General features: G+C 46.3%; 1 protein-coding gene across 1 annotated transcript in view; it reads right to left on the bottom strand.

Annotated features, from left to right (window-relative positions):
• Positions 1 to 21029, bottom strand: part of LOC138497739 (neural-cadherin-like) — a 609504-nt gene that overhangs the window by 301605 nt on the left and 286870 nt on the right. The window contains exons 6-7 of the mRNA XM_069621376.1: positions 5565 to 5814; positions 3885 to 4027 (exon numbers count right to left, since the gene is read on the bottom strand). Of these exons, the coding sequence (XP_069477477.1) occupies positions 3885 to 4027; positions 5565 to 5814 (393 nt within the window). The remainder of the gene's footprint in view (positions 1 to 3884; positions 4028 to 5564; positions 5815 to 21029) is intronic.

Below are 21029 nucleotides of genomic sequence, written 5' to 3'. Positions count from 1 at the left end.
TTAATATCAGTAGTCTGTATTCTGTCTTCCAATTCTCTGACACATTTCTCGGTGTGCTCCACTTCCTTGGCTATGCGTAAAACTGTGTCCAGGTTGGGATCATCTTCAGCCCATAACCTTTCTCTTACTTTACTACTCCTACACTCCAACATGAATGTATCCCTCAATCTCACATCCAATTGGGCATTGAAATTGCATGTTTTAGCCAATTTCCTCAAATTGGTGATGTATTGTTCTATACTCTCGCCCTCTTCTTGAGTTCTCTTCCCAAACTTATAACGTTCCAAAATGGTACTCAATTTTCTTTCATAATGCTTGCCCATCTTCTTCACAGAACGTTCATATTAATTTAGGTCATTACTTTCATCAGGAAGTAGATCTGTTAGGTCTTCAAACTTTTCCTGCCCTGCTGGGCCTAAACAATGCATCAAAAGAGATTTCCTCTTCTCCACGCTGCAGTTCTGACCACATACAACACCAGCGTAATGTTCAAATGATTTAATCCACCTTTTCCATGGAATTGCTGGCTCACCGACATCAGACAGGAAAAACATGGGGGGTGGTACACTATTGAAAGACATAGTGGACGAGATGAGGGTATGCACCACACAGCTGTGATGAGATGATCAAATTGCACAGTTGCAGTCCTTTAAATTTTAGATACAATTCAGTGAATCATGCATCCCAAATGTTAAAATATGTCCAGCAAAACTTGTGACTCGCTGTGGTACACGTGGGCTGTTAACGATTTCTTGCTTGCCCCTATTTTCCATATACTAGTAAAGTAATGCACTTGCACTCATATACCATGAAATACGGTACAAAACCTGAAGAAGGCAAAAAGGTGCTTATATACCGTGAAATACGGTCAGAAACTTGAAGTAGGCAAGGAGGCGTGTCCGGATGGTACACAACCGGAAATAAACACACATGAAGAACAAAAAGAAAACTCAGAAGGGCTGCGCAGACACTCACTTGGTTTAAACGCTCGCTGCGGCGTTACTAGAAATGGAACTGGATGCAAATGGAGCGGAGCGGCCACAGCTTTTAATACAGCTGCACGGCCTGCTACACGCTCAAAGAAGTGAAGCTGATCGGGCGACCAGAGCAGCCACAGCTTTTGGCACAGCTGCAAGGCCTGCTATACGCTCACGAATGCGAAGCTGGAGAGTCCTGAAGCGCTTGTGATGAAGGGGGGGGGGCGGTGGGGCCTGGAAGTAATCCTCGTTGCCACTTGAAGTGGTTAAGGTAAGGCAAAGAGGCATGTACTGTTGGGAGATTATTTATTCACAATCAAAGCTAAGTAAAGGTGGACAGGCCCCACCGACCGCGGGCAGCAACTGAACGTTACACATTTGAAACTGCATTTGCTCCGTCGTTCGTCACCGCATTCCACTCATCCATTCTTCACGAGGGAAACTCGCGCAGCGCCTCGTGATGAAAGGATGATGAGTACATTACACTATAGATATGCCCCTTTCATCCTCTCTGTACAGAAAAGAAAACAGGAAGTGACCAGGACCTCTGCGATCCATGTAGACCTGGGAGAAGATGGACCATGGCGGTGACAGAGGTTAGGGCTTGGGATATTTCTGTCTCTGTCTAGAGGTCATATAAGTGAGGAATGTGACTACAGGGGGATGGGGGGTGACCCTGGGGTAACATAGTTACATGCCAACACACCCAAAGAGCGGGGTCGAAAAGGTTGATTTACTTAATTACATTCCTACGAGCTACACGCAATACGCCAGCAGCACTAGGGTGCTTCCAGGCAGAATGTGAAAGACAATGTTTACTTTTGAATAAAACATTTGACGCCTGCTGACTGTGTGTCACAGTCAGTGTGAGTCAGACGGCATGCGCGAGGCAGCCTGAGATGAGAAAAACAGCTGCCGATGCCAGCCTTAGAAACATATGTCCAACAATTCTGGCGCCATCAAATCCAGTAACTGCTTCCATGCATGTCAACATGTGTCTGTTTCCATCACTCATTTGCCATCAGCATCGTTTCTGTATTTTATGTGTACGTATTTCAATGACCACATTATAGCTTGAAGAAAAGACTTACTTTAGTTCCTATCGTATTCTACCAGGAACAATGTACTATATTAGTAAGAAGTCCCTCTAAACTAGAGTACCAAGCAAGGAGGGGAGCTACACAGGTTGTTAGGTGGTGGTGGGGGGAGGCAATGATGCTACCAAATGTTGCAATTGAGTACTGAATGTCCAGTTTGAGACAGAGGACGCACAGTACACCTACAGTGCGGTCTGTGGCACCTCAGTCCTTGAATAGGCTCCCGACTGTCAATGGGGGGGGGGGAGGTGGCGCAAGTGGGACTTGTAGATTTCAATGTTGATGAGCACATGGCTCCTAAACCTGAAACTTCAATGACCGCTTTCTGAATCCTAGAAGTGGTTGTGAGAGTTACCAGTTTACCTGTGCCAGCCAATCTGGAGCAAGGTGACACCCATGATATGATAGGTTATTTATAACGCGCTTAATACCCTAAGCATGGACCCAGGGATCGTACCTGTAGTGCTCCGGGTCCACGCTTAGAAACTTCTGGGTATTAACCACGTTATAAATAACCAATTACAATTACAACTAGTGGAGGCACGGGATCGGGATTCGAACCAGGGTCGTGCTGTGTTGTCTTGCTTCCAAAACAAGCGCGTTGCCCCTGAGCTATCCTTCCTCCGTGACGATGAAGTGGTGAAAGCATCCAGCTATTTCCTTTTTGGAACCGTGAAGTCATAACAAACCCCAGCACAATGAAAAGGAAAGAAGCAAAAGCAGGTGACTAATGTGGCCCAATAAATGCCAGCCTTCAGCGACAAATCCTATTGCATTTAAGCATCAAGCACATGTTCGTAAATTATCTGTCCATCTAGGTCATGGTTACTCGTTATGTGGCCCTCCAGATCTTTTGAACATAAACTCCAGTGCTCCATAGCCGGCATTGTCAGTGGTGAAGGATCATGGGAATTGTATTAGGAAACATCTGGCAAGCTACATAATGAGAAACACTGGCCAAGGGTTATAGACTGCAGAAGCGAGGTGGTTCAGCCTCTCTGGACCCCGAACATTTACTTCTATATTTATGTCAAAGAGGTATTGTTTGCAAAATGTTGTTAATGAGCCTGATCTAACTTGCAAACAGCGGGCATCTCCCGAATGCATAGACACAGATGTTGTACACGTGTGGCGAGAATTATTCATCGCACACCGTGTGAAGGCTCACACGCTCCTGTGGGCTCCAAGTGGGCTCTCAGCAAGAGGATGTTATTGATATTGATATTGATATTTTATTTCTATTGCGCTCGTACACATGTTTCAGAGCGCGACAAGGTAAGGGAAGGGAACAGGGGAGAACAAAACATCGACCTTACTAGGCCCAGTGACATTGATAACGCGCAAGTGCATGGGAGAGGGGTAGGGGAAAAGTGCATGAAAGGGGGGAGAAGTGGAAAGTGCGAAGCAGAGGAGAAACAGATAAATAACAATAAATAAATAATAAAGGCAACAAACAGTGGTAGTGCAGCCAGCAATTAGCTAATGATAGGTTTAAGGCAGCAGACAGGGTAGGTCTGATAAGTGCAGGAAGAAAAAGGGGGGGCTGTGTGGGTACAGATACAGACCCCAGTGCAAGGGGTGGCCCGGAGGCAGTGTGGGAGGGTGGCAGGGTGAGCAGGTACCTGGGCCTGGAGGACAGAGGGTGGCCAGCTGCACAGTGCCAAGAGAGAACAGATCAGCAGGGGAGAGGGGGAGCAAAGGCAGAAGAAAAGAGGAAGGTCTTGAGGTGCTTCCGGAACCAGAGATGGTTCTCCTCAAGTTTTTGAGTGTTGGGAACTCAAGTAGAGTTAGCATCTCTACTTCATCCTACCTTTTTGACTGTCCAGTTCAAAGTTGCCCTCCTCGTTGCCTGCAGCGATCAGGTAGGACACGCTGTCACCATCGGGGTCCTTTGCATGCACTGTAGCCACCAGGGTGTTGGGGCCCGCATCCTCCGCAAGGAACGTTCTGTACCTAATGCAGTGGAAACAGAGTGACACGGAAACAATGTGGTGGACACAAAGTGGCCGATTGGCTGTAAACCTCTATAAAAACAATGCTGAAGACTTAAAATGGTTCCTCAATTAAATAAGAAAGGAACTCTAAAGTATCCGTAGCTTTCTTGGTCCTGACGTTGGTCGTCAACTGAATCGTGTGGATAAAGTTGCTTCGGACAAGGGCCTTGCAACACGCATAGCAGTAGATACTATTACTTCATGATCTGATATTTAGTTCACGGATTGTCATTGGTGCACAACAAACCTTATCTTTTTTCTATGGTAAAGGCAGGTATGACTTTCCAAAAACAATTTCCAATGTGGTTTCCGCTTGTATTTCAACGTGATTTCTGCTTGTATTTGTCACCTTCCCATAACCAAGGCTGGCCTAGATGATAGTAACTAAGGAAGTGTAGATTGAGATATGTGCTGACAGCAGACTACAAACCTACGAAAAACCAGCAGGAGGTGCGAACGCAAGGCGTTGAGGAAGAAGTGGCACAAGCAGAGGGTTTGTCCAACTCTAGGCCTTGAGGGCCAGATCCATGGCAGGTTTTAAGGATACCCCTCATTAATATTCATCACATAGACTTGCATACAATGATTCTAAATGTATGCATGCACATTTTTACTAATGAATATTAATGAGTTATTAATGAGTTATGTCCTGAAAACCCGTCAGGTTTCCAGCCCACGATGCCTGGAGTTGGACAACCCTGGACTAGACCCTCAAAGGGAAACCGGCAGGTTAATTGGGTGCTTCAAAAACAAATACTCAGTAGGTGACTCACAAACTGAAGCCCACCCTCACTTGAGAGTGACCTCGGGACTGCTCAGATATCCTGCCTATTGGAGGAATGAATATGAGCTCCTTCAGGGTCTTTGAGGCTTCTCAGGGCCTAGCGCCTTCTAGGGAACTCATGGCCTGGGGCACCAGCAGACAGCCCGTGGTGCTGTCATGCTCGCTAAGTTTACTCTGCCTGTCGGAATCTGTTCTTTTTAAAAACTTTGCAGCATGACAGTGTCTGACGTTGCTAGCAAGCAGCCGGAAGGCCACAAGTTAGCGCTATATGAAATACCAAAACAAACCATCAATTGCGTTTGATATTGCCTTGCACGCCTGACCTTCCCAGCCATAAAATGATAATAACAATTTATAGAACACATAGCACAGAGCGACACTTGAAAAATAGGTGCTGTCACAAACCCAACACAATCGTACTAATTTTAAGGAACCAGAAAGGATCAAAGGTTGACTTGACCTGGATTGGAAGTGCAGGACTAAGAAAATTGCAGAAACACTCATCAAACTGAGCTATACGACGGCCTTTCACAACCAAAATTCCTGCAAGATATTGTGACAGACACCACCTCTGCCACCCCCTATTTCATCCACAGTCTTTATGCGGCAGCATCATATGCAAGCACGCAGAGCACCCTTGCGACACCCAATCCCAACAAATGCACCACCATGAAAAGAGGAAACGCTCAAGAGCTCTAAAAACAATTCTTACGTGGTCTGGGAAAACACGGGTGCCTCGTCGTTCACGTTCGTCATGCGGATGCGCACGGAAGCAGTGCCGGTGCGCGGCGGGAACCCTTTGTCCACGGCGATCACCACAAATTCATAGACATGGTTGATGCGCTCATAGTTGAGGCACTGGCTGGAACTGATGACGCCCTGCGGTGTGATGGAGAAGTCTGAGCTCTGTGTGAAGTAGGACAACTCAGAGTTGGAGCCAGTGTCGCAGTCGCTCGCTTGGACTAAAGGACACAAACAATATTTAAGAGCAGCCACACCAAGAATTGTGTAAGGCAGTTGTGCTGTGAAAAGAATCCCATTTATTGTACACGTAGGACAGTTCTTATTCATACTAATCTTAGCCCACCATTACTGATCAAACAACATTGTCATTCCACTATAGTCATTCCACTACACAACGTAGACCGACTTATGACGTCATCCAGGTTACCTCGCCCACATAAAACAGACATCCCCTAGAAGGTATGTGAAATGTAAATGCTGAATACAAAGCTTATATGTTCACACATGGGGTATGAAGCATAACTAATCTAAGTAGGTTGCCACCATCAGAGCACACAGCAGCGTGTCGGCAGCGTATCAGCAACATATATCAGCACTGTGTCAGCAGCGTGTCAGCAGCATATCAGCAGCGTGTCAGCAGCGTATCAGCAGCATATATCAGCACTGTGTCAGCAGCGTGTCAGCAGCATATCAGCAGCGTGTCAGCAGCATATCAGCAGCGTGTCAGTAGTGTGTCAGCAACGTATCACAGCTCAAATAGTTATTTACTTAGGTGCAGGAGGTGACTCAGCTGTATTAATGGTGGTTGCTATCTTTGTTGCATTTGCCAGGGCTGTTAATCTAATTTCTTACCCAATTCTAGAATTAGATTTCAGGCTATATAGTCACATGGTAGAAGAATGGATCCCCAAAAGTATTTGCTAACTTTCATCACAATTCTAGGGATATGAAGCCAGTCACAGACGGAACAGACTCAAAAATCACGCTGCAATTTACTACTAGTGAAATTCCTTCTCATTAAAGATGAATTTGCTACCTACATTAACTGCCTCATGTTGACAACTAACAAGACAACAGCCATATACACATTTGTATACATTCAAGTGCATGGGCGACACAATATAAAGTAAAAGCCTAAGAAAATAGAATCTAAGGCTGTTATCGGAACATTGCCTCGTGCATAGTTGATATACTGCTGCACAGTACACAATATGTTGTTATTGTGTATTGTGTGTATTGTGTGTTTAACCAACCTCAAGTTGTAGCTCGTGATCACGCTTGAATGGAATTTCAACACGATAACAATATTATATTTCTTGCTGTCGGCCTCATGACTGGTTCTTACATATCAGAGAACTTGTGGGAAATTCCTCTCAGTCCTAACCTAGGAAATTACAGACAAACGAACATATACTAATGTGTCCCGCCAAGCGTGTAACGCTACACTACAGTTACAGTCGTAGCCCTACCTGTGTGCAGTCTGCTGATTATACCTACAGTTTATTGGATGTATTGCTTTACCAAATGATTTTTAATTTGACATGCAATTTGCCTACAAACAATCTTAATTGACTCTCTGGCTCTAATCAATTATTTTATTAATCCAAGCCTTGCAGCACTATTTAAATGATATCATTCATGTCAGAGCATTCTGTTCTGGTTCCTAAATGAATGATGCATATTTCCAATAAAGACACATTTGCACCCTTGTCTGCCACTTACATGTATGTGGTGGTTGGTTCCCATAGTGACTGCATCTCTGATAGGGTATGCATTTCACTGTTGCCCTACAATCAACACGTCTATATTAGCTCATTATTTGGGGGGGACATGATCATGTTATTACCGCCGAATAGCAAAGCGGAACATAATTTTGGAGTTTAGTATTCCATAATACTCCATTGATATCATAGGGGTATCAGGTTGGAGTCTTCAGCAGTTCCAGAATTGGTGGAAACTTCCCATGTCCAAAGCTGGAGATACATTTCATTCACAATTTGAATTTCCATAGGCACCATGTTTACTATCTTTCAGCTGTTGTCAGATTTCTTTTTCAAATTCAGGAATATGGTCTTGCAAACATATTGGCTCCAAGGTTTCATCATTTAGCATGCACTGTGAATGTATTTGACTCTTGGTGCTGGCAGCAATGTGTGGACGGTGAGGAGTGCTACAAGCAAGTGATGATATAGCTGACCCAGCTGCAATGGAGTGGAGAAGGAGTGCAGCGACGTGAAGAGCGCTGAGTAGAACGACTGTTAAACAGGCGATGCAGTAGCAGTGGCATAGCAAAGGAGGAGTAGAGAAAGAGACAATGGTAAAATGTAATAGGAACTCTACCAGTATAGAGAGTCAGGCAGGGGGAGGTTCGAATAGGTGGGTCGTTGGCTTGTGTGATTGGGCGTGTATGGCATCTAATGGAAGGATATTCCACAGCTGAGTACTGATCGCCGAGACTCATCTGCCTCTGCACTGTCTATGTTTCGAGTATGGGATGAGAAGGAGATTTGCATCAAATGTATGGATGTGCCACTGAAATTATACACGTTCACTTTTTGCAGGAATGGGATAGTGAGTGTGGCGCAAAAAAGCTAGTGACACAAGGCCTATCCTCATGACACCTTACTCAAGTGGTGAAGTGCTTGGGAAACAACCTTTCACGCAAGAAAAAACATACAGAATATCTGTCAATATGTTTAAGAAAAATGGTGTGTTCAAAAGTGGCTAGAATAAGAAAACTAGAATAAGGTGCCACTTTGTGCTTGCTGCCGTTATGTAGAATGATACACACGCAGGATAGAGGTTGTTTGTTAGACTGCAGGGAACTAGGTGCCACATTATAGGGAGGGTTAGGTTGCTGAATACACAGAGAGAGAACATAAATGACAAGAAAAGCACAATGTTTTCCCTTGGCAAGCACCCACACAGCACATGATTATAAAGCACAGCATTGTAATTTAAATAGCTTAATAGGGATTTTTGTTGGTTCATGATGGTGTCCAGACAACTGAAAGTGACAAGGCTGAGAGAAAAGGGAGGATAGCTGAAACTGCACAAACATGCTTTCTCCATGCTTCCAGCTTAGATAAGCAACAATTGAATTAGTCTTGTTGCTAGCAGACAGAAATATACACGTTTTCATCCCCAGGTGCACATAGTAACTTTGCAAATAACACACTAGCAAGATATAGCCACAGCGCCCCCAATGGTGACGGCAGATCAACGCACATACCAATGACACATTAACTGGTTGAATACATTGACAGCAAAGGGTCTCATACACTGGCCTCACACTAAAATGTATAAGCTACATACATAATGACCCAATTAGATCAAACACCTCCAAGCAACAGTATGTGTCAAGGGGAGTACAGAACAAACTGTCCAAGGTTGAGCAAACCATCTGTGATATTGGGGCCTGGTGTGAGATGAGATGGGAGCGGGTTTGATAGTTCTTTGGCCAAGGCAACGTTTCTATCTCTCCTTTCCCAACAAAGTTAATTGGACTGTTGTGGATACGTGTAACACCCAAGGCCAGAACAGTAACAGGCACCAGTATTTTAACAGTGTCAGCTTATTGTGGTGGCAACCAATCAGAGCACAGTCTGGTGATGTGCGGTACATGACGTCCGGCATAGTAGAAGGGACCCTGGCCATATTCAAAGGTAGTGATTATCCACTTGAAAGATGAAATGTATATAACAATGTATGTGACCTTATCTTAATAGCCAATGGCAGCTTTAAAAATTGCTTTTTTTATGAATATGACGATGTAATGTGTTTAGTTTATAACTCCTGAACTCTCAGGAATTCATTGAGAAAGTCTGGGGACGTCTACCAGCCCGAGTATATAAATAAAGCTGGGTTCTTCATGCACCTTGGTTTGCCCCCTTAGTTTGTTTTGTGTAGATTATTGGGAGCAAGTTTACAAGCTCATTCAGAAGAGGCCATCTCGAAAAGTAAGTTTAAAATGTTACATGAAAGGTGTCCTCTGTACAAAGGGCCCCTTGCCTTGGACCATTTCATTGATGGTTCTATTAAAACAAGCATTGGCAATGCCAACAGTTTGTGCTTTTGTGTAGGTATGGAAAATACACTTGCAAGACACAGCCGCAGTGGTATTAAAAAGGTGAAAAATGGTCCGAGATCCTGGGAATCTAATAGCAGTGCCTGGTAACTGCCTAGTACTTAAAACCATGCTAAAACTGTTGGCTTTGCCAATGCGTGTTTTTAAGAGTGAAGGACACGCAGAGGGCTTATAAATCGGGTGGATAAAGGCAGACCTGGTTTAGATATTATTTTTATTTCACCAGTAGTGGGTTTACAACTTCAATTAAGCCATTAGCTCTCAGAAGGCTGCTTTGGAAAAACATTGACAAGCACATTGAGTGCATAGTTATATGGAAAAGCTTGATTAAATTGAGCTCAAAGAGTTTCCCTGAGGAGGTCTTTTGGGCAGGAAGTGGCAGGTACTGGGTGGGAATGGGCATAGGGATTAGCATTGTTATGGCCATCTTATGGATGGGTAATAACCAGACAACACCTACAAGCTGTGTGTCCCTCCTCATATCCCATTCCCACCTAGCTGTACTTCAATGCAGTAGTTACAGTTTATAGGTGTCGCTTGTGACACCAAATAGCCCAAACTGAAAAGGTTAAACCAAATGAAAAGCTGTAAAGTGCAACCACCAAAGCTTGATTATCTGAAATGTGTGCAGCGGGAGTGCATCTCCACCCATGACCAGCCTCTCAACTTCATGACAACAGTGTGGCCCACTGGAGACAGTACAGCAGTTGTGACTGCATCCACTGCTGTCATTGCTGCTGCTGTCTATATTTGAATTTTCCTCCACTCTCTAACTACATTATTTTCTCGTTTCAAACTTGACTTCTTACCGCCTTCAAATCTAATGTGAACTCCAGAGCTTTTTCCCGAAGGTGTAAATCCTCCATGCAATCTGGGATTTATTCAAACACTTTCAAAACAGTATCAAAGTGCCCCTACTCACAGGGTTTATATACAGCATAACAAGGACTCAAATCTGCCCTGTGTCATGTCTTTCTCCCCTACCCCACGTGTCTGTGCACTAAGTCAAGCGTCTATTTGAGGGACCCCTCATTAGGCAGCTGCTACGAGTTGTGATTTAGTACTGTGTCAGCAGGCCAATCAATCATAGTGGCTGTTATTCTTTGAAAGGTTGACTTTTTGAAGCATCGCTATGGTGGGACGGATCATCTCATGGGAGATTGCATGTTGGGGTGGATCATCTCATGGGAGATTGCATGTTGGGGTGGATCATCTCATGGGAAATGCATGTTGGGGTGGATCATCTCATGGGAGATTGCATGTTGGGGCAGATCATCTCATGGGAGATTGCATGTTGGGGTGGATCATCTCATGGGAGATTGCATGTGGGGTGGATCACCTCATGGGAGATTGTATGTTGGGGCGGATCATCTCATCGGAAATGCATGTTGGGGTGGACCATCTCATGGGAAATACATGTTGGGGTGGATCATCTCATGGGAGATTGCATGTTGGGGTGGATCATCTCATGGGAGATTGCATGTTGGGGCGGACCATCTCATGGGAAATGCATGTTGGGGTGGATCATCTCATGGGAAATGCATGTTGGGGTGGATCATCTCATGGGAGATTGCATGTTGGGGTGGATCATCTCATGGGAGATCGCATGTTGGGGTGGATCATCTCGTGGGAAATGCATGTTGGGGTGGATCATTTCATGGGAGATTGCATGTTGGGGCAGATCATCTCATGGGAGTTTGCATGTTGGGGTGGATCATCTCATGGGAGATTGCATGTTGGGGCGGATCATCTCATGGGAGATTTCATGTTGGGGCAGATCATCTCATGGGAAATGCATGTTGGGGTGGATCATCTCATGGGAAATGCATGTTGGGGCGGATCATCTCATGGGAAATGCATGGTGGGGTGGATCATCTCATGGGAAATTCATGTTGGGGCGGATCATCTCATGGGAGATCGCATGTTGGGGTGGATCATCTCATGGGAAATGCATGTTGGGGCGGATCATCTCATGGGAAATGCATGGTGGGGTGGATCATCTCATGGGAAATGCATGTTGGGGTGGATCATCTCATGGGAAATGCATGTTGGGGCGGATCATCTCATGGGAAATGCATGTTGGGGCGGATCATCTCATGGGAGATTGCATGTTGGGGCAGATCATCTCATGGGAAATGCATGTTGGGGTGGATCATCTCATGGGAGATTGCATGTTGGGGTGGATCATCTCATGGGAAATGCATGTTGGGGTGGATCATCTCATGGGAGATTGCATGTTGGGGTGGATCATCTCATGGGAGATTGCATGTTGGGGCAGATCATCTCATGGGAGATTGCATGTTGGGGCAGATCATCTCATGGGAAATGCATGTTGGGGTGGATCATCTCATGGGAAATGCATGTTGGGGTCGATCATCTCATGGGAGAGTGCATGTTGGGGTGGATCATCTCATGGGAGATTGCATGTTGGGGCGGATCATCTCATGGGAAATGCATGTTGGGTTGGATCATCTCATGGGAAATGCATGTTGGGGTGGATCATCTCATGGGAGATTGCATGTTGGGGTGGATCATCTCATGGGAGATTGCATGTTGGGGCGGATCATCTCATGGGAAATGCATGTTGGGGTGGATCATCTCATGGGAAATGCATGTTGGGGTGGATCATCTCATGGGAGATTGCATGTTGGGGTGGATCATCTCATGGGAGATTGCATGTTGGGGTGGATCATCTCATGGGAGATCGCATGTTGGGGTGGATCATCTCATGGGAGATCGCATGTTGGGGCAGATCATCTCATGAGAAATGCATGTTGGGGTGGATCATCTCATGGGAAATGCATGTTGGGGTGGATCATCTCATGGGAGATTGCATGTTGGGGTGGATCATCTCATGGGAGATTGCATGTTGTGGCAGATCATCTCATGGGAAATGCATGTTGGGGTGGATCATCTCATGGGAAATGCATGTTGGGGTGGATCATCTCATGGGAGATTGCATGTTGGGGCGGATCATCTCATGGGAAATGCATGTTGGGGTGGATCATCTCATGGGAAATGCATGTTGGGGTGGATCATCTCATGGGAGATTGCATGTTGGGGTGGATCATCTCATGGGAGATTGCATGTTGGGGCGGATCATCTCATGGGAAATGCATGTTGGGGTGGATCATCTCATGGGAAATGCATGTTGGGGTGGATCATCTCATGGGAGATTGCATGTTGGGGTGGATCATCTCATGGGAGATCGCATGTTGGGGCAGATCATCTCATGAGAAATGCATGTTGGGGTGGATCATCTCATGGGAAATGCATGTTGGGGTGGATCATCTCATGGGAGATTGCATGTTGGGGTGGATCATCTCATGGGAGATTGCATGTTGTGGCAGATCATCTCATGGGAAATGCATGTTGGGGTGGATCATCTCATGGGAAATGCATGTTGGGGTGGATCATCTCATGGGAGATTGCATGTTGGGGCGGATCATCTCATGGGAAATGCATGTTGGGGTGGATCATCTCATGGGAAATGCATGTTGGGGTGGATCATCTCATGGGAGATTGCATGTTGGGGTGGATCATCTCATGGGAGATTGCATGTTGGGGCGGATCATCTCATGGGAAATGCATGTTGGGGTGGATCATCTCATGGGAAATGCATGTTGGGGTGGATCATCTCATGGGAGATTGCATGTTGGGGCGGATCATCTCATGGGAGATTGCATGGTGGGGTGGATCATCTCATGGGAAATGCATGTTGGGGTGGATCATCTCATGGTAAATGCATGTTGGGGTGGATCATCTCATGGGAAATGCATGTTGGGGCAGATCATCTCATGGGAAAATGCATGTTGGGGTGGATCATCTCATGGGAAATACATGGTGGGGTGGATCATCTCATGGGAAATGCATGTTGGGGTGGATCATCTCATGGGAAATGCATGTTGGGGTGGATGATCTCATGGGAGATCGCATGTTGGGGTGGATCATCTCATGGGAAATGCATGTTCGGGCGGATCATCTCATGGGAAATGCATGGTGGGGTGGATCATCTCATGGGAAATGCATGTTGGGGCGGATCATCTCATGGGAGATCGCATGTTGGGGTGGATCATCTCATGGGAAATGCATGTTGGGGCGGATCATCTCATGGGAAATGCATGGTGGGGTGGATCATCTCATGGGAAATGCATGTTGGGGTGGATCATCTCATGGGAAATGCATGTTGGGGCGGATCATCTCATGGGAGATTGCAGGTTGGGGTGGATCATCTCATGGGAGATTGCATGTTGGGGCAGATCATCTCATGGGAAATGCATGTTGGGGTGGATCATCTCATGGGAAATGCATGTTCGGGTGGATCATCTCATGGGAGATTGCATGTTGGGGTGTATCATTATCATCTCATGGGAGACTGCATGTTGGGGCAGATCATCTCATGGGAAATGCATGTTGGGGTGGATCATCTCATGGGAAATGCATGTTGGGGTGGATCATCTCATGGGAGATTGCAGGTTGGGGTGGATCATCTCATGGGAGATTGCATGTTGGGGCAGATCATCTCATGGGAAATGCATGTTGGGGTGGATCATCTCATGGGAAATGCATGTTGGGGTGGATCATCTCATGGGAGATTGCATGTTGGGGTGGATCATCTCATGGGAGGTTGCATGTTGGGGCAGATCATCTCATGGGAAATGCATGTTGGGGTGGATCATCTCATGGGAAATGCATGTTGGGGTGGATAATCTCATGGGAGATTGCATGTTGGGGTGGATCATCTCATGGGAGATTGCATGTTGGGGTGGATCATCTCATGGAAGATTGCATGTTGGGGTGGATCATCTCATGGGAGATTGCATGTTGGGGCAGATCATCTCATGGGAAATGCATGTTGGGGTGGATCATCTCATGGGAAATGCATGTTGGAGTGGATCATCTCATGGGAGATTGCATGTTGGGGTGGATCATCTCATGGGAGATTGCATGTTGGGGCAGATCATCTCATGGGAAATGCATGTTGGGGTGGATCATCTCATGGGAGATTGCATGTTGGGGCAAATCATCTCATGGGAAATGCATGTTGGGGTGGATCATCTCATGGGAGATTGCATGTTGGGGTGGATCATCTCATGGGAGATCGCATGTTGGGGTGGATCATCTCATGGGAGATCACATGTTGGGGTGGATCATCTCATGGGAGATTGCATGTTGGGGTGGATCATCTCATGGGAAATGCATGTTGGGGCAGATCATCTCATGGAAAATTGCATGTTGGGGTGGATCATCTCATGGCAGATTGCATGTTGGGGTGGATCATCTCATGGGAAATGCATGTTGGGGTGGATCATCTCATGGGAGATTGCATGTTGGGGCAGATCATCTCATGGGAGATTGCATGTTGGGGTGGATCATCTCATCGGAGATCGCATGTTGGGGTGGATCATCTCATGGGAAATGCATGTTGGGGCGGATCATCTCATGGGAAATGCATGTTGGGGCGGATCATCTCATGGGAGATCGCATGTTGGGGTGGATCATCTCATGGGAGATTGCATGTTGGGGCAGATCATCTCATGGGAAATGCATGTTGGGGTGGATCATCTCATGGGAAATTGCATGTTGGGGCAGATCATCTCATGGGAAATGCATGTTGGGGTGGATCATCTCATGGGAAATGCATGTTGGGGTGGATCATCTCATGGGAGATTGCATGTTGGGGCAGATCATCTCATGGGAGATTGCATGTTGGGGCAGATCATCTCATGGGAGATTGCATGTTGGGGTGGATCATCTATGGGAAATGCATATTGGGGTGGATCATCTCATGGGAAATGCATGTTGGGGTGGATCATCTCATGGGAAATGCATGTTGGGGTGGATCATCTCATGGGAGATTGCATGTTGGGGTGGATCATCTCATGGGAGATTGCATGTTGGGGCGGATCATCTCATGGGAGATTGCATGTTGGGGTGGATCATCTCATGGGAAATGCATGTTGGGGTGGATCATCTCATGGGAAATGCATGTTGGGGTGGATCATCTCATGGGAGATTGCATGTTTGGGTGGATCATCTCATGGGAAATGCATGTTGGGGTGGATCATCTCATGGGAAATGCATGTTGGGGTGGATCATCTCATGGGAGATTGCATGTTGGGGCAGATCATCTCATGGGAGATTGCATGTTGGGGTGGATCATCTCCTGGGAGATTGCAAGTTGGGGCGGATCATCTCATGGGAGATTGCATGTTGGGGTGGATCATCTCATGGGAGATTGCATGTTGGGGTGGATCATCTCATGGGAGATCGCATGTCTACTTTTTCTGTTGTCAATGGTTGCTACTTTCTTTTTCTTTTTTTTCTATTGAAGCAATCCAAAAAAGGATACATTACATAATAGTAACTGCCATAAGAGTGTTATTGTGTAGGTAATTTTGTATGCATTACTATAGTAATTCAAAATTCTTAACTTTTTCATTTGATAAGACCTTTGAGGGGAGTCCAGGTGAAGCAAATTGTTCTGGTGCTTTGTATAGCGTTTCATTTAGTTTAGCCTTTTTTTTTATGAAGTATGAACTTAGCTCAAGAGCAACAGAACACTGAACAACAGCAAAGTCTCAAGGAAAATCCTCTACAAACCACATCACGCCTCTGTGCAGACATGAAAGGCATCACTGACTCTATGAACCAAAGCATTAAAAGGAACTCATCCCACAAATGATCCGAACACGTGTTTAGCTCCTTGTGGGGATATCAAAGTGTTGAAGGTGCAAGTCTCGAAAAAGAAAGATCCCGTCCAGGAGGAAGGCAAACTGCTCCAAGAACTGCATCAGCGATACTATTTTTCTTAAGGGATTGCCTAAAAAAAGATTATATGATGCTTGATTAACTTTCATTGTTTTATTTCATCTTCCTCCTCTGGAACTAGAACTCATGAGGTCTGAAGAGTTGCTGTTGCTCCAGGAAGCCGACTAAAGTCATTGCAATAGGTTTTTCGAGAGCAGGAGTCAGCAATTGAGTCATTGCAGCGATACGCGGCACTGGGTTGAGTTGGTGCCGAGAGAGTTTGAAGTTGCAGATAAGCGGTCCAAAGTTAGAGTGGCTAAAGCAGCACTACAGGTTGTGTAGCAGTCTGAAGTGAGTCAAGAGTGGTTGAGCTGGCGCAAAGATGATTGGGAGTTACAGGGAGCCCCAGTCCTTGGTCTCCAGAGATAAATTACATCATTCGTTTCTGCACTTCCAGTCCAGGAAGCTTGTCTGGCACCTGAAAGTGTGCAGGATTCTGGGTCCAGTGCACAAGCAGCAGAGAGATCTTGGTCCACTGCAGTGTCACCCCAGATGTGCCTTTCAGGTGGGCAGGGAGAGGTGCTTTACTCTTCCTTGGAGCCTTCTGTCTCTACCTCTGGGCACAGTACTTTGGAAAAGACTGAATCGCTATAGAGCTGCAGGTGAATCCTTCGTGTCTTAAAGTCGAAAGAGGAATCAGCCAAGGGTAGTTTGACCCCCCTGTATAAAGGTAAAAAACTACTGCAGATTGGCCCAAAGGAAGCCTTTTGTCAGGGGTACACGCCAGGCTGCTGTAAAAAGCATTGTTTGCCTTCTGATATACCCAGAGTGCTTTGCCTGCAGGAAGTGGAAAGGTGGTGGGAAGTTTAGGGATCCTCAGCAGAATCCAAGGTGGTGGAACCCATCTCAGCCTACCCCTCTCCTCTTGACTACAGGCTACTCCACCCCTTCCCGTGTCTGCCTACTTCAAAAGGACTTCAGTAATTTGGACCTTGTTGTGAGAGGACCATTGTCATGTCAGGGGTTTATTTAGACCACTGGGTCTCAGGGGATCTCTGGTGAAGGGTTCCTGTCTCCTAGAGGAAGGTGTTGACCTTTCTCTGGGGCCGGGTGGGGTTCAAAGGAGAAGCTTGCTGGGTGGAGTCCTGCATGGTTGTTGTGGGTACACCAGGGCCAGACGGCTAATACACACCAGCCCTGTCATGACTGAGTAACCTCACAAAGCTGATACTAATATGACATCAAAATGCTGATGGCTTTATAATGATGTGATTCCATTAGCCCCCATGGCATAGCCATACATGGATTAATTGTAGGGTTTTACAGCCACCAGGCAGACTATGGCACTTAACTTTTACATTTTGAACTAGGGGTGCTGACAGTTAAAAAGGAACAGCTGTCTGTGTTCCAGACACTTTTGAGGAATGCACATGTGACCTTTGAACCTGCCCTGCTGCCACTGCATGGCAGCTGTTGGGGATGTCAAAAAATGGTTGCAGCAAGATACATGGTTGAATTATGCTTTAGGCATGGAGCATTATGAAAGGCAGAGTCTGATTAGCAGGCCTCCCGCCCAGAAACAGAATTACCTGCATAATTGTATTGCTAAAAATAAAAACAAATCGGGCTGTCTGCCACACTAGGTGTCATGCTGCCACATTTGCTCTGCTCTACTTGCTGGTATATGGAGCGAAGCATCTAGCAGCTGGTGGAACCATTTGAACATTTTCAAGCAAAGTAAATGTGTGCTTGTCCTTCTTTTGCGCTGTAAGGAATGGGCCTTCTACCAGCGAGGCTTGGCCTTGACAGTGTGGTGTTATGGTCAACTACACAGCATTCATGAAGCTCACTGCCCAACAAGTGCATGGCCGCTTCAGCATTTCACGGGGCAGAAACGAATAAAAAGTTGCTAAAACTAAAACAGTAAGTACCTCAAAACATGCTAGAAATAAGGAAGAAAAACAACAGTACCTAAAATAAATATAGAAAACAAATCGTGCTCAATGCAGAAGGCGGGCGCATGGATGTATTTGCATATTCTAAATGTTTTGAGCACGTCCTTTTATTAAGGTATAACAATTCTGAGAGTCCTAGTCATAAGCTTCTAGAAACTCCTCAAACTTAATTAGTTAACCTTTCTGGGCGTTCTCACCCTCTGTTTAAAGTACAATAAATAAGTAATTAAACGTACAATCCTCGCCCTCCCTGTAGTGTTGAGTCTGAGAGCTGGATGCCCCATCTGTTTCTCAGCAGACAAAACAACCACACAAGGGCCCGATGTGTGAGGAGCCCCGTGAAGTGGCTCTGGAGTCCTGCGCCATTTTCTCACCATCGCTTCACAGCCGGTCCGCAATGGCCCCCATTCAGTGGGCACGCATAAAGGGTTTAATCTGGAAAGTAAACTTTCTTTCAGCCTGCCCAGATGGGAGTGTGAGACGGCACTCCTCGGGCAGCGGGGAACCCGCACGAGGTGCTAATCCGAGCTGCCCCCTATCCACGGCTTTGTCTAAACGCGCTAAATGCAGGAAGCCCTCCTTACTTTCAAGCAGCGAGGGCTTGACATAGACCTGTTTCACTGGAGTAGGGAGGTAAAGGCCAGGCACCCAAGGACGACCGAGTGCTGTGAAATTCACCATGTCCACGAGGAATTGCCCCCTCACCAAAAAGCCCCACCACCCACCAACTCACCAACGAGCCCAGTCCTCGAAGGTTATGGGGCCCTGGCGCTTTTGAGAACTTTCACAATGGGTGGACAAGCCAGACCACCGAAAAGCATGCGCTGCACACGCGTATTCCCCTCACCAAGACGTCACAGCCACGCAGTCGCCTCACTGACTGCAAGCTTTACTCACACACTCCCCATAGGACGTTGTATGAGTGTGAGGTTAAGAGTCCAAGCAAGGGCAGAGAAGAACCCGATGGAGACAGAAATCTGTATTCTCTCAGCCAGCTGTGGGTCCTTGAAGGCGGAACTCAGGGGAGGCTGTCAAACAACTTCTCGGCCTGCTTCCTGTTCGTGCAGGTGCCCAGAGCTGCAGGTGCAAGAGGAAGAGCGGAGCTGAGGGGCTGGGCAGGAAGCTACGTTCTGTAATGATATGTTATCCAAAATGCATACTGGGCCCACCACCGCCTTGTGGTCTTACGGTGCCTGACCTGTCTGAGCGGCAGTGTATTTGTGACCCCACCAGACCTTGGTATCTGGATAGTAAGGAAGAAGGTTTTGGCGTGTGGGGAGTAGAAAAGGGGAAGTAGTCAATAGACACATCCGTTCAGTAGGGGTAAAAACACGTGGCATGAAAGGGAGAGGATAGAGTTGTGTTAGTACGGACGCCTGTTTGTGTACAGTTATCAGTAAGGGTGAAAGAAGGTTTCGGAAATGTAAAGCTCTGCTTAAAGCAACGGTTTTTCTATGATGGCAATATCTAGACCCGACGATGCATGGTAGTAGGCGTAGTAGGTGTGTGGTTGTGTGATGGACTTGAGATGTGCTCAAGCGGGCTTCGTAGCGTGGAGGATTTCACCAGATGTGTATATATGAAGCTCTCCCCATATCCAAGAAGAGATCTGGTTTTGCCAAGCCACCCAACGGATATGCTCGTGCCAAGAGTTGGACGCGTACGTGTCGGGGAAATCATGAGGTAAGGTAAATAGTTGGAGTTTAGTCCAATAGTATTCGGTTTCTACGCTGCGGGCTGGGCGTAATTCATTGTGACTTTTAAGATAGCTGATCTATAATGGTAAGGACTGTGATGTCCTGATGGGGAGGCTTGCCTAAGGGAAGAAAGTGTCTTGGCTTCCGTTATGTAGAGACATACATCTGGCTTTACATGCCCAGAATGGAATAGCTTTCAGCGGCTTGTCGCTCTGGGTCTGACTACCCGGGTTATGAGAGATGCAGAATAGTATGGACTGCGAAAGGCTGAATTAAAGAAGGGCAATTTCAACTGCATTCTTACATTTATGTTTTATGTGTTTACATTCTTTTTTGCATGAGTGGTTATAAGAATGTTTGTGGATCTGCATAGGTGAACATGCGTGTTTGCAAGCCTGTGTGTACATGTCTATGAATATTCAGGAGCCGCTGAGACTGACATTGGGCAGGGGATGGGCATTGTAATATAATGTAAACTGGTCTTGTCCTGCACACTTCCTAGGACCTCATATATTTCTATGGACACAACCAGAATGGAGAGGAGGGCAGCGCAGACATAATGTTGAGCCAGGCCTCTTGTTTTATCTGGGCAGAAGCAGCAGTAGAATTGGGCCAGCGCTGCCATAGATTGTTCATACAGACCGCGTGATTTTCCGTGTGCCAAAGCAGCATGAAATTGGGGCTGTGCTGTCATATTTTGTTGACAGGTCTCATGAACTGATTTGGGCATAAACAGCCAGCCTGAACATGTGTTTTACAGTAGCAATGCTGCCATGTGCAGTTGCTTTCAGAAAGGCCCTCAAAACCTGGCTTTTTCCGTCCTCCCCCTAAAATCCCTCTCCCACTCAATGCTTTGATCGCTCCCCGCACCCAAGTACTGGTCCAGACCCAACAAAGCACCTTCCCATTCGAACCACCACAGATTCTGCCAGCGTTCGCAGCGC

This window comes from Ambystoma mexicanum, chromosome 5q (genome assembly GCF_040938575.1).
Source record: "Ambystoma mexicanum isolate Mex_15411 chromosome 5q, UKY_AmexF1_1, whole genome shotgun sequence".
NCBI lineage: Eukaryota > Metazoa > Chordata > Amphibia > Caudata > Ambystomatidae > Ambystoma > Ambystoma mexicanum.
Note: the sequence above shows the minus strand (reverse complement) of the source record. Positions and strands in the feature narration are given on the sequence as shown.